The sequence below is a fragment of the Fundulus heteroclitus genome, chromosome 12, assembly GCF_011125445.2.
Source record: "Fundulus heteroclitus isolate FHET01 chromosome 12, MU-UCD_Fhet_4.1, whole genome shotgun sequence".
Lineage (NCBI taxonomy): Eukaryota > Metazoa > Chordata > Actinopteri > Cyprinodontiformes > Fundulidae > Fundulus > Fundulus heteroclitus.
Window position 1 is genome coordinate 23679630 of NC_046372.1, and position 11646 is coordinate 23691275.

The 11646-nt window shown below is 40.9% G+C and overlaps 1 protein-coding gene across 1 annotated transcript; it reads right to left on the bottom strand.

Annotated features, from left to right (window-relative positions):
* Positions 1-806: 806 nt before the first annotated feature.
* smarcb1a (SWI/SNF related, matrix associated, actin dependent regulator of chromatin, subfamily b, member 1a) lies at positions 807-10349 on the bottom strand. Its single transcript, XM_012852941.3, has 9 exons — positions 10240-10349; positions 7137-7248; positions 6590-6719; positions 6187-6324; positions 5048-5175; positions 4779-4945; positions 4505-4695; positions 2715-2846; positions 807-1014 (listed from the first exon to the last, which is right to left on the bottom strand). Exons 1-9 carry the CDS (start codon positions 10321-10323, stop codon positions 975-977), a joined length of 1122 nt encoding a protein of 373 aa, XP_012708395.1. The 5' UTR covers positions 10324-10349; the 3' UTR covers positions 807-974.
* Between the last annotated feature and the right edge of the window lie 1297 nt (positions 10350-11646).

Here is an 11646-nt window from a genome sequence, read left to right on the forward strand (position 1 = left end):
CTCTTTAAACATTAAGCAACGTTAAAAGCTTGAAAGGCCAAGGATTGTTTTAAAAACATTTTTTGGTAAAAAAAAAAAAAAAATCTACTTTGATGGAAATATTAAAAATAAACCAAGTCAGTTAAATTAAAATAATTTATAAGAGTGACAAGAGGCAATAAAGAGGCGTTCAAAGGTGTGTAGACAAGAACAGGTGAGTCAAAATATTTTTACAAGCAACTGAAGGGATGATGGAGATCATACAAAGAATAATCATGATTAATCGACTAATCGAAAAAAAAATTAAGTAAAAATAATCGTTAGTTGCAGCCCTACTCAGGAAACCTTTGCAGAGGTTTGTAGTTCAGCCGATTCAGGCTCTACAGATCCAATATTTACCTTTTTCACAGTATTCTATTTTTCTGACACTGAATTATGGGTTTTCATTATTTATAAGCAGTAAATATATAAAATTAAAAGAAACAAGGGCTTTAACCATTTAACTCTAGCTGTAAAAAATCTCCCCAAGTTTCACTTTCTGTAATCAGTGACAAATATTGACCTTTATTTACGATATTGTGATTTTCAGGCGTGCCTGAAACATCTGACTGCAGGAAGTCGAGCCCAAAAAAATAAAAATAACCAGACAATAAAATAAAATAAATTTCTTTTAGGTTTTTTTTTATTTTGTAAGAATTATTAAAATGTACAAAAAGACAACAAATACAACAAAACAATATATTATCTGAGTCGGGTGAGTCTTGTCTCCCTCTGGTCGGGTAGAGAGTCAGTGGTCATAAAGAGCAGCTTCTCCAGGTAGGGGGGGGGGTCGGTGGGGAAACATGGGGGGGCTAATGGGTCGTCAACAAACAGATTAAAATTAAAAATAAAACAGCGAGCTGCAGACACAGTCCAGCCGAGCAGAGGACACATCCGGAGACGCCATGGAGGCCATGATCTCAGCGTCTCTGCAGGGGTCGCCGCTGAGTCGCCGTCTACCACGCCGGCGCCGTGTTCGCCAGACGCCGCATTCGTCTGTGGGACAAACAGGAAGTGAGAGTCGATGCTTGCTTCTTTTTTTTTTTTTTTTTTTAACAGCAGGAAGAGTTTAGAGTGAATCTTTGTTAGAGGAAAAAAGGCCAAACTGACATATTAGCCGTTTAAAATCAAACATTTAAACACGGTTTCATTTCATCAAATCTGTTTAATTATTGTTTCCTTTGTTTTCTTTACATTGATAATAAAAAGTCATGTTTAAAATGAGGTTAGGTCTACAAGCAAATTAAATACTGTAATAAACCATCCACCTTTGAACCAAAATTAGCATCAATAGAATCAGAACCTGTGTAACCATTTAAACAGTAAAAACAGAAAATAAAGCTAAAAGTTTTATCTTCTGGAGGGTAAAGTTGGTGGTGGATGGAATAATATTTTTCAGATTTAATAAAGTAAAGTTTCATTAATTAATTTAATTTCATTAAATTTATTTTAAATCAGTTAATTTTAAGTAGTCTGGCTTCATATTGTAACAGGATTGTCAACAGTTTTTTTGCTCTACAAATATGAACATTTTCGGGGGGTTATAAACTGCTTTCCTGATACAAGTCAACACATATCATCCAAAAGGGTTTAAAAAAAAAAAAAGATCATTTTAGGCCTGGTCCACACATAGCAGGTTTAAAAAACAAAAAATATAGGAGGTTTATTTAAAAAAAGTTGTCATGCGTTCACTTATACAACGTATGGCCACAGCGCTATTTGTCGCAGGCCGTGATGCGCCGCACATTAATATCCGACTTTTCAGGTAACGCACGCAGGCTCAAAACTGGAGCGATTATAAATTCCCACTTTGGCCGGAGTTTTTAGGGCTGTATAACGGCGTTTATGTGTGGCTGGAAGGTAGAACTAAATAAAAGTCTCTTTTTTTTCTCCCTAGATTTCTGCTACGTTTGGACGAGGCCTCAGTATTAAACTTGCTGCTATTTTTTCCTTTCCTGGGAAAATGTCCATAAAGGCCAAAAGGAAATCAAGTGACTGAAGTGCTCCTGAAACAAAGAAGGTTTTATTACCCGCTCTGGTAAAAATCTGAACTAAATGGATCTAAGCAGAGCTTTTTACGGCCCTGGAGTCACACTAATTCTGCTGTTGGTCAGCAGAGAGAAGGTTTCCACCAAGAAACCCATTTTAAAACCTAAAACTATGGCGGCACTTCTGGTTTTATTCATCTTTTATCTCTCTGTGGGTTTTGTTGTTATTTATTGATCATGTGAGGAACTTTGGTCACTGTTAAAGCGGGATATAGGACGGGCTCCACAAATAAATCATTGATTAATTGAGGAAACAGACGCCTAATATTTATTTACTAAAGCAACAGTTCAGTTTTGTTTCATGTATGAGCCGCAGATCATTGTTTTAAACTAAACCTGAGCATTTGTCCAAAGACCTTTAAAACTGTCCCACTGTTCTGTAAATGTTCCAGATGTACATTAAATATAAATATGAGGAAACCGTCTGAAATGTGACTCGACTAGTTATCTATAGCTGAAAATCCCATTCAGGTCGTTTTTTTTCTGTTAGCTGGTAAACCGACCTTAGCCATACCGACACATTTACACTCCCACTGTGACTTTTGGCAGAGGGACGCTGGAATCAAACTCGCAACCCTCTGATTGCCAGACTATTGTCCCCATTGTGAGGGTCTGGGTTGGCGTAACCGAAGCAGCGAGCCGCCTCACCTCGTGTTTCTGTCCTGGTCTCTGATCTTCTTCTCCATCTCTGCGTCGGTCAGCGTCTCCAGCAGGGGGCACCACTGGTCGGCGTCGCCCGTGTTTCTGATGGCGATCTCCACCGTCGGGAGCGGGTTCTCGCTGCAAAACAAACATCCCAGAGTGAAGCTGAAGACTAGAAGACTAATTTTAACAAGCTGACGTGAAAAACTTTATCAGAGCAGAACCGTGAGCTCATCTCTGCAGAATGTTACAAAGAAAAGCAAATGTTCAACTCCTCTCAATAAAAACCATCCATCAACGGAGAAGTAAACAGTCTGGAAACGTTTCTCCACTCAGACGTCTAGCTGAGGCAGAGATCATCGGTGCCGCCCGGGTTTGGGAACGTTTCACCAGCCCTGACCCCAGAGAACCGGCTGAATGGACCCGGTTCACCTACAGACCCATCAGAGCTGCAGCCAACGGCCAGCGAGGTTCAGCTGCCGGCTGTGAGGCGGTAAAACGGGTTCTGGCGACCCGACGGGCCGCTGAGGTTCAGGAGATCAAAGGTAAACGTGTCATCATCGCAACAAATACGGATTTCCACACAGAGCCAACAGATTTCTACAATATTTTCCCGCGTTTCCGGACCTGATCCGAGGTTCTGTGTCTGCATGGACTCTCCTCTAACTGGTGTATCTGAGGAGGATACTCAGGAGTAAAGGAGAGAAATCACCTAAACAAATAAAACATTAAATGGCTTCTAAAACCAAAACCGGGTCGGGTTTTAATTTGGGCTCATTCTATAAAAATATGAAAGTTCATCTGATTTAAACTTGAGATAAATTTGCTGCCGTTTAGTTTGTTTTAAATCAGATGTGAAACACCTAAAAACAAGAGACTGAGGCCCCGTCCGCATGGAGATGAACACAATAAACGATTAAGAAGAAATGTGCGTCCAGACGAGAGGACACAGAAAAACTAAAAACTCTGCAGTAGCAGCGCCGGACCCATTGGTGGCGCCGTGACACTGCACAGAAACACCAGGCAGGCACAAACAACTAAGTGCACTGCAAAAACAGATCTAAAAATAAGTAAAAAGTTCTCGAAATGTGTGTTTTTGTCCTTGATTTGAGCAGGTAAATAATATTATCTGCCAGTGGAATGAGTATTTTACCCCTAAAATAAAATTATTAGACATCCTGCACTTGAAATAAGACGATAGAGATGAGTAGTTCCTATTTTAAGTGCAAAAATCTTATTCCATTGGCAGATTATCTTATTTATCTGCTCAAATCAAGGACACAAACTCATTTTTAGTTCTGTTTTTGCAGTGTCAACAGCACCATGACGGGCGATTAGACAAACATTTACCCACGTTCTACGCTGGGCTGAATAATAATAATAATAATAATAATAATAATAATAATAATAATAATAATAACAACAACAACATATTGATTAATTAGAAATAAAAAGAATTCCAGGCATATTTTGAGTGCAGCCCTGACCGTTTTATGCTGTCGCTTAATGACCTATTTACAGGACGCTACTAAGAGCTGCGACATCGGACGGCGCCATCTTTGTTGTCATTTGTGAGAGTGAGGCGCAGGCGGATAGAAGCCGGGACGCCATCCTTTAAGAAAAATGCAGCTTGCATTTACACACTGAATAAAACAACACTGGGCTTTAAAATTCATTCTGGAAGCCCGGTTTTAAAAAGTGATTGTTTCCTAAACGCTGCATCCATGCGGACGCTCTGCAGATCCATCTAATCTGGTCTCCGTGGAGACAGGAGACAGGCGGTGCGGGTCGGGTACCTGAAGGCGTACGTCCTCTGGTGCCAGCTCAGCTGACCCCGGATGCTGTAGGCGATGGTGGTGACGAACTCTCCGCCCAGGCCCAGCTCAGAGCAGAGCTTCAGGGCGAACTTCTCCGGAGAGTTTTCCCTCTCCGACATGTCCCACTCAAACTGGTCCACCAGCGAGATGTTCCCCACGTGGATGTTCAGCTGGAAGACGAGTAGGAGGAGAGAAGTTATGCCTCTGGGTGAGAGTCAGGACGCCCGGCGGCGGCGGCGGCGCAGAGCGTCACCTTGATGATCACCCTCTGGTCCGTCTGGTCCTCCAGGAGGCTGTCTGTGGGGTAAGACTCGATCTGCTGTCGGATGGCTGAGGCGATGGCGGGGACGAACGCCAGCGGGTTCAGGTCCAGGTCGTCACACAGGATCTCGGCAAACATCTCAGGCGTCATGAGCTTCTCTGAACATTTAAGACACGGAGAAACTCTCCTAAGTCGCTGCGTTGATCCCGTTAATCAGAGAGAGAGAGAGAGAGAGAGAGGAGCTGGTGAGGAGACGCTACCGTTCATGTTCCAGGTGAAAGCGTCTCTGAGCTTCTGGCCCTCGATCTCCATGTCCAGACGGATCGGGACCAGAACCTCCGGCTGAGTGGCGTTTTCATGGATCACCGCGGGATCGTGGTCATCGAAGCTGAGGAGGGTAAAGACACGGGAGGAGAAGAACATTTAAAACGGAGTTTAATATACAAAAACGTGTTCTAACAGACTCATTATGCAGAGTTCAACTTCAAAGATGCAGAAAATCTGATTTTTTAAAGAATATTCAGGGTTCTCGCCACACAATTCAGTGTGACCCATCGTTACATCCCTGTAACGAGCATTAATGCAGTTATAAACCTCCCGAACCACCGGAGCTAACGCTAGCTGTTATTAGCTTGACGATCAGATGCACCACGCAAAGCTCCGGTACGAGGAGCGTTGGGATACTTCCGGAAGTGAACTTTGACCCAGGATGTTGTTCCATTTATTTCCTGCCAAACAGGAGCATATACGTGTCTGAAATCAGAACTTAAATCTAATTTTGGCGTCACGTAGCGTAAATACACGCGCATTATGCTTCTAGTGTACATTCACTGACTGATTAAAATTAAAAGCTAACCTAAGTGTAGGACGCGTGTCTGCTGTGTTTCCTCCTTAACACAGTTCTCTCCTGAGAGGGAGAGCTATGCGTCTCTGCTGGGAGGACAGAGTAGCTGGACTCTGTTTCTACCATAAGGCCAAAATAAACTTTTATATTCAATTAACTGTTCTAGCGCGTACTCCAGGCTGCCTTACATGAATGTACTTCTAGTTTAGACATTACAGTCAGGCAGTCTGGTAGACAGCTCAGGGGTCCTATCAGGTAGTGACACAGTGTGAACCGTAATGCTCCTAATATCCATTGAGCAGAGCGGCTTTCTTGCTAACCAAAGTATTTACACATTTTAACAGATTATTGAGCTCATTGTACCACATAAAATCAGTCAGTAAGCACAACGGAGATCATAAGACGCACCATCAATTTTCTTAGAAGATTTAAGGATTTTAAGTGCGCCTTACAGTCTGAAAAATACGGTATTCTTAGACACAAATGTGTCAACGTTGTGTCTGATCAGCTGTAACATCATCAGTTCTGCGGTTCTGCCAGCGGAGGGCGCCTCACCACAGGGGGAAGGTCCTCTTCTTGTCTCGGCCCAGCCGGCTGCGGTTGATGGTGGTGGAGCACGGCACGGCGTCCAGGTGGTGGGAACTGTTGGGCAGCGTGGGAACCCACTGACTGTTCCTCTTTGCCTTCTGTTCCCTGGTGGCGACAGATCAGAACCGAACCATCGGGTCCCAAAGTCATACTGACAGACTGCAGGCACAAACGACCAACCTCACCAGCTGCTTTGCTAAACAGCTTTATAACCACAAGAATTTTAATCCAAAAACTTATATTTAAACAGTTACTGTTAAACGAGAGGATGTAAAACTTTACATTGTGTTTTTTTTCCAGGCCTGGAAAAGATGCATCCGTACAAAATACATATATTTGTCAGAGAGGGGGGGGGGAGGGGGGGGGCTACCTGAGGTAGGCGGGGGGCTCTGTGCTGATAGACACAGCTTTATACTTCTCATCGTTCCCTTCAAGGATCTCCTCAACCTCCGAGGCCTTAAGGAGCGTCACGCTGGTGGCCAGCTGAGTGTAGCCGTGATCTGAGGAGTCAGACGGAGACCGAGGCAGCAGCTCAGTGGCTATCTCTCTGATATTTTACAAAACAAGCCTTCTAAAACACACTAAAACACAGGCGCCAAGCTCCAGTCCTCGAGGTCCGTGTCCTGCAACTTTCAGATGGTGTCCCTGGTCCATCACTCCTGAATAAAATGGCTGAATTAGCCAATTAGAGTTCTGCTAACGACCCGATTGTTAGACTCAGCCGTGGTGAAGCAGAGACGCATTTAAAGGCTGCAGGACGCCGGAGCTTTAAGGACCAGAGTTTGAGACCACTGCCCTAGACCATGATTCAAATAAGACATTAAATAACAGATTAAACTTCTACTGTTGTCAGTCTTTTCTTTATAAGGACAATTATACAGTCAGCTGTGCAGCAGTCAGTGCTGTTCTCTACTCACCGTGTGACGACTCCACGATTTTCTTCCGTTCTTCCACTGTTGCCAGTTTTCTCCATAACGACGGATATCGTTTATACAGGGAGCCTCTGAACATGCGCAGGTAGTTCCCCACCTGACGCAAAACCAGAACAAAAAAAAACACATCAGCTAATCTAATTAATGGTAATTAATCTATGTAACCAGTTCTGTCTATACAGAGCAATAATGGTGGCCGAAGAGTTATTTTAAGCTATTTTCTAAACCAGATTCCCATTTCAATTCAGATTTATGGAGATCTGATTTTGGGCCCTAGTTCAACAAGAGGAAACATATTTTAGAAATTTATTCAGACTTGACATGAAAATACCTGAAGCAACCCTTTAAACGTGGATGTCTCCTCTGTATGTATAGCTTTTTGTTTTAATGGGGTTTTAGGTGTTAGTCCCATTTTTAAACCAGGAAACTGGTGAAGCTCACACCAGATGTGATCGGACGTTTCAACAAAGGGTCATGGTTGTTTATCCTCTGTTTCCTGTGATAGACTGCTGGCCTGTTCTGGCTGTATCTATGTGGAAAGGCGTGTCTAGATAATGGATGAATAGATACTAAGTCTGATGTGCATCAGTGTCATGTTACCCAGTTTTTTTTTTCTGTACATTCTAAGCTAGTCTCCCTTAAAGGTAATTTCACCTTTATTAACAATTAGTAATTAACAATTAAAGTAATTAACATATAGTCTCCTTGATTCTTGATGGATTTCAGGGGATGTTGTTTCAATTTGTGTCCAAGATGCGAGGAGTTGAACAATTGCTTTTCTCCTGTAATGACTGCTACAGGAGCCGCTGAGCATCATAAATGTGACAATGTAAACATATCCTCTATGTACTGGCTACTGCTAATAGCTAACACCTACAATCATTGTGTTAAATGGTTTTTGGTGCTGTTGCCAAGTCCGCTTGCTTTTTTCTAAAGCTGCTTGTAAATTCTCTGAGTCGCTTATTTTGGGCTTTATATAATTCTGGTGCAACAGAAACCTTGAACCTGCTGGCTGAAATATCGCGCTGCATACAAACACAGAGGAGAGAGACGAACCAACGGGCCGTTTCTGCTGGACCACACTGCCCTGTTTCTAACAAAAAGGCAAAAAAAAAAAAAAACCCTGGCATAACAATCAAGACAGACGAACAACAACAAACAGGCAGCAAAACTCCAACATAAAGACATTTAAATATAAAAGTGCTGAAGTGCAAGTAAATAAAAATAAGCGGTATAGATAGTAGGGCTGGGTATCATCTAGGATGAGCCGATTCGATACGATTCTCGATACATAGCTCAGCTTGATTTGATTCCAATATCGATATTTATTACTTTGAATTAATGCTCAGTGATTCAATCACCAAAATCAGCCAAATATTATGTTTATGTTCTATTTATTGATCACAGACATATTAACAGGAAAATAAAGTGCATTTGCTTCAATGCATTTAACGTATCACAGAAACCAAAAATGTGCCCAAACATCTGATTTTAGGGACAAAGGAGCTTCTAAAATCCTGTCGGCCGTTCCACAAATTCGTCTCACTTGCTCTCCTTCGCTGTGAACTGTAATATTTGCGCTGTAATAACGCCCCCTAGAGGTTGGGAGGTATATCGATATTGAAAGCCAGAATATCGATATTAAATCGTTTTTAAAAATATCGATATTAATCTTTATATCGATTTTTATGCACAGCCCTAATAGATAGGCTAGGCAAGTTTATTCATAAAGCATTTTACAGAAACGAGATGATTGAAAGGGCTGTACATGAGCAGGAAAACATTACAATTAAAAGGAATAACCCAAGTAAAACCTTCACTAGACTTTTTTCATACATTAGCAAACAAATAGAAAGCATATAATCACAGTGATTAATTGTTTCTATTCATAATAAGATTTTAATTTTAATTTCTAGATGCAAGTCCTTCATTGCAGGGCTGGGCCTTTATCGTATCTTTTAATCATTCGTGAAAAATGTCTAATCATAAGGATTTGGGTTTATCTTGACAACGATAAATACCAATTAGCAATGACTGAAATTTTAGAGAGCTGCCAGTATTGTTATTTTAGCCGTTTTTTTTTTTCACTCCACTGGGGAGTGGAGGCCTAGAGGGTAGAGCGGCGTGCTTGCACTCTGAGAAGGTGGCAAGTACTCGGTTTGAACCCCACAGACTACCCATGGCTCCCTGAGCAAGACATAAAGGTCCAGATTGCTCCCCTGCCGCTTTACTAGCTGCCCACTGCTCCCTAAGGGATGGGTTAAATGCAGAAGACAAATTTCATTGGAACACACAGTTGCAATGACAAAGATTTATTCTTGTTTACTGTATCTTCAGAGCATCAATGAATTCAAAAATCTAATTTAATGCCATGAATGTGTGCAGTTTGCTGATATAAAAATCACATTTATGCAACTTGTGTCCTGATGAAACATATTTAAAATTGTTTCAAAAGGCAAAACAAAGTGCAGTTTATTTGTTGATTTTACTGTGCAGAGATAAGAACTGAATTATTTACCCTTTAAACGTCTTATTCGTAGTTATTAAAATGGGAAGCATGAGTTCTACAGTGGTGCAAAAGAGGAGGAAAACCACTGAGCATTTAAATGTGATGAGAGCCAATGTGAGCTCTGTCATTAATAAAACGGTGCGCTGCTGCACCTACCCGTCTAAAAAGACCGACGAAGAAAATAGTACCTCGTACACAACATTAGATTAAAAATATTAGAATGAATAATTCAACTAGTTTCATTTTATTTCGTAAAATGAGCGCTTTGTTGGCTAGATTAGCTCGTATGCTAACACTTAGCGTGCTTTCCGAAAGACAACCATAGTTTCTGATTAAAACAGAAGATCAGTTTTATCACAAAGTTCACTTCCTGGTAACCTCCTATCGGCCAGGACCACCTGTCCTCGCGCTATAAATCCTAACGTCAATGAATGAACCTTCACGCGCTGCACGTCCCCTCAGCTGGCCTCGCGAACACAGCTAAGCTAACAGCTAGCAGCTAACGGCTAACAGACCGGTACTACACAGCAATAACGAGCCACAACAGTAGCGGGGTTATACAATTGTGATTCTACTGACCTCTGAGCCAATCATGTAAAACTCTCCATCCTCCTCGAGCTGAAACTTTACCGGTTTTTGTCCAAACGTTTTGCTAAGCGCCATAGTGACATGGAATAACAAAGATCCAAGCTACTGCGCAGGCGCATACAGGCTCAACAAACAACGGTTAATGACGGACTTCCGGTTGGTGTTGCGCGAAATCAGTTCCCGTGAAATAATGCGTTCCCCCGCAGTCAGAACAAACAACACATAATTTCTAATCATTTGTCTTGTCACTGTTGTTATTTTATCCGTATGCTTGCGAAAAAAAAAATTGTTTTTGACAGAATTATGTAATTTCTTTATTTATTTTTTTACTTTTTATGCCGAAAGAACCATCTTTAACCGGCTTGGATCATGTTCACCAGAACGACATAGTAAAACTACAACCCTTAAAGTTAAAGTTAAAGTTAGATTAGTTTAGGGCCGGCTCAATCCTATTTAACTCAGTCCATAAATTAAGTTTTGAGATCTATATTATGACCATACTGATGGTAAGAGTGCTATTTAAAAATACAATATATAAATCGTTTTCCCTCAGATTCTCGGCGTACCATTTATATTTGCAATCTATCCTATGAGAGTTGCACAGAATACATGTAATATTAAACTTAGTAAAGTTTTTTCCTCTCGTTTTCTTTCCGAGACCCATTGGTACTGAGCGATATAAGTTGTCATCACATCACCCCACATATTTCCTCAAACAGGAATTATAGTTGTGAAGCTCTGGGGTGAACCACCGTCTCGGTATAATTTTCCAATTGTCTGCACGTCTCCACGCTTTGTGTTGTTATTTTGTTTTAATTTTATATTTTCTTTCTTTGTTATGTGTTGACATAGCGTCATCAGAAAGTGTATGGCTCCCTTTTGTGGTTAAACATAGAAATGGTTTACATTCTCCACATAAAAATTAATACTAAACATTTCTGTTATTCACCCGTCAAAGGAAGAATTTTAAACTGATCTAAATAGTTATATTTTCCGACATCTTTTGAAGTTCAAAACTTAAATCAGAACAGAATCATAACATTTTGATTGATGGACAATTGGGTTAAATACATATTCCTATGACACATTTTAGCTTGATGAAACAAGATTATACATATTGTAACAACAACAACAACAACAACAATAATAATAATAATCTTCTAAACTAATCTTAAAACTTTCGTTTTTGACAAAGCTTACAGTCAGAGTGGCTCATGTTACCCTGAGCTACCTCTATAGTTATGCTGCTATAGGTTTAGGCTACTGGAGGACATCAGGGCCTATGTTTCTCACTCTACTGATTTCTACTGTTCTCTAGTTTTGCATTGCATTGCATTGAAATGACTGTTGTCATTTAAGCTTTTAACTTTTTTCTCTCTCTCTTTTTCTTCATAGAAG

Excerpts from the sequence above, each read along its gene's own strand:
- smarcb1a (XM_012852941.3), bottom strand. The coding sequence starts at position 10,323 with ATGGCGCTTAGCAAAACGTTTGGACAAAAACCGGTAAAGTTTCAGCTC. Across the intron at positions 4,946-5,047 it reads TTTCACCTGGAACATGAACG|AGAAGCTCATGACGCCTGAG; the intron begins GTAGCGTCTCCT and ends TTAAATGTTCAG. Across the intron at positions 1,015-2,714 it reads GACCAGGACAGAAACACGAG|ACGAATGCGGCGTCTGGCGA; the intron begins GTGAGGCGGCTC and ends TTTGTCCCACAG.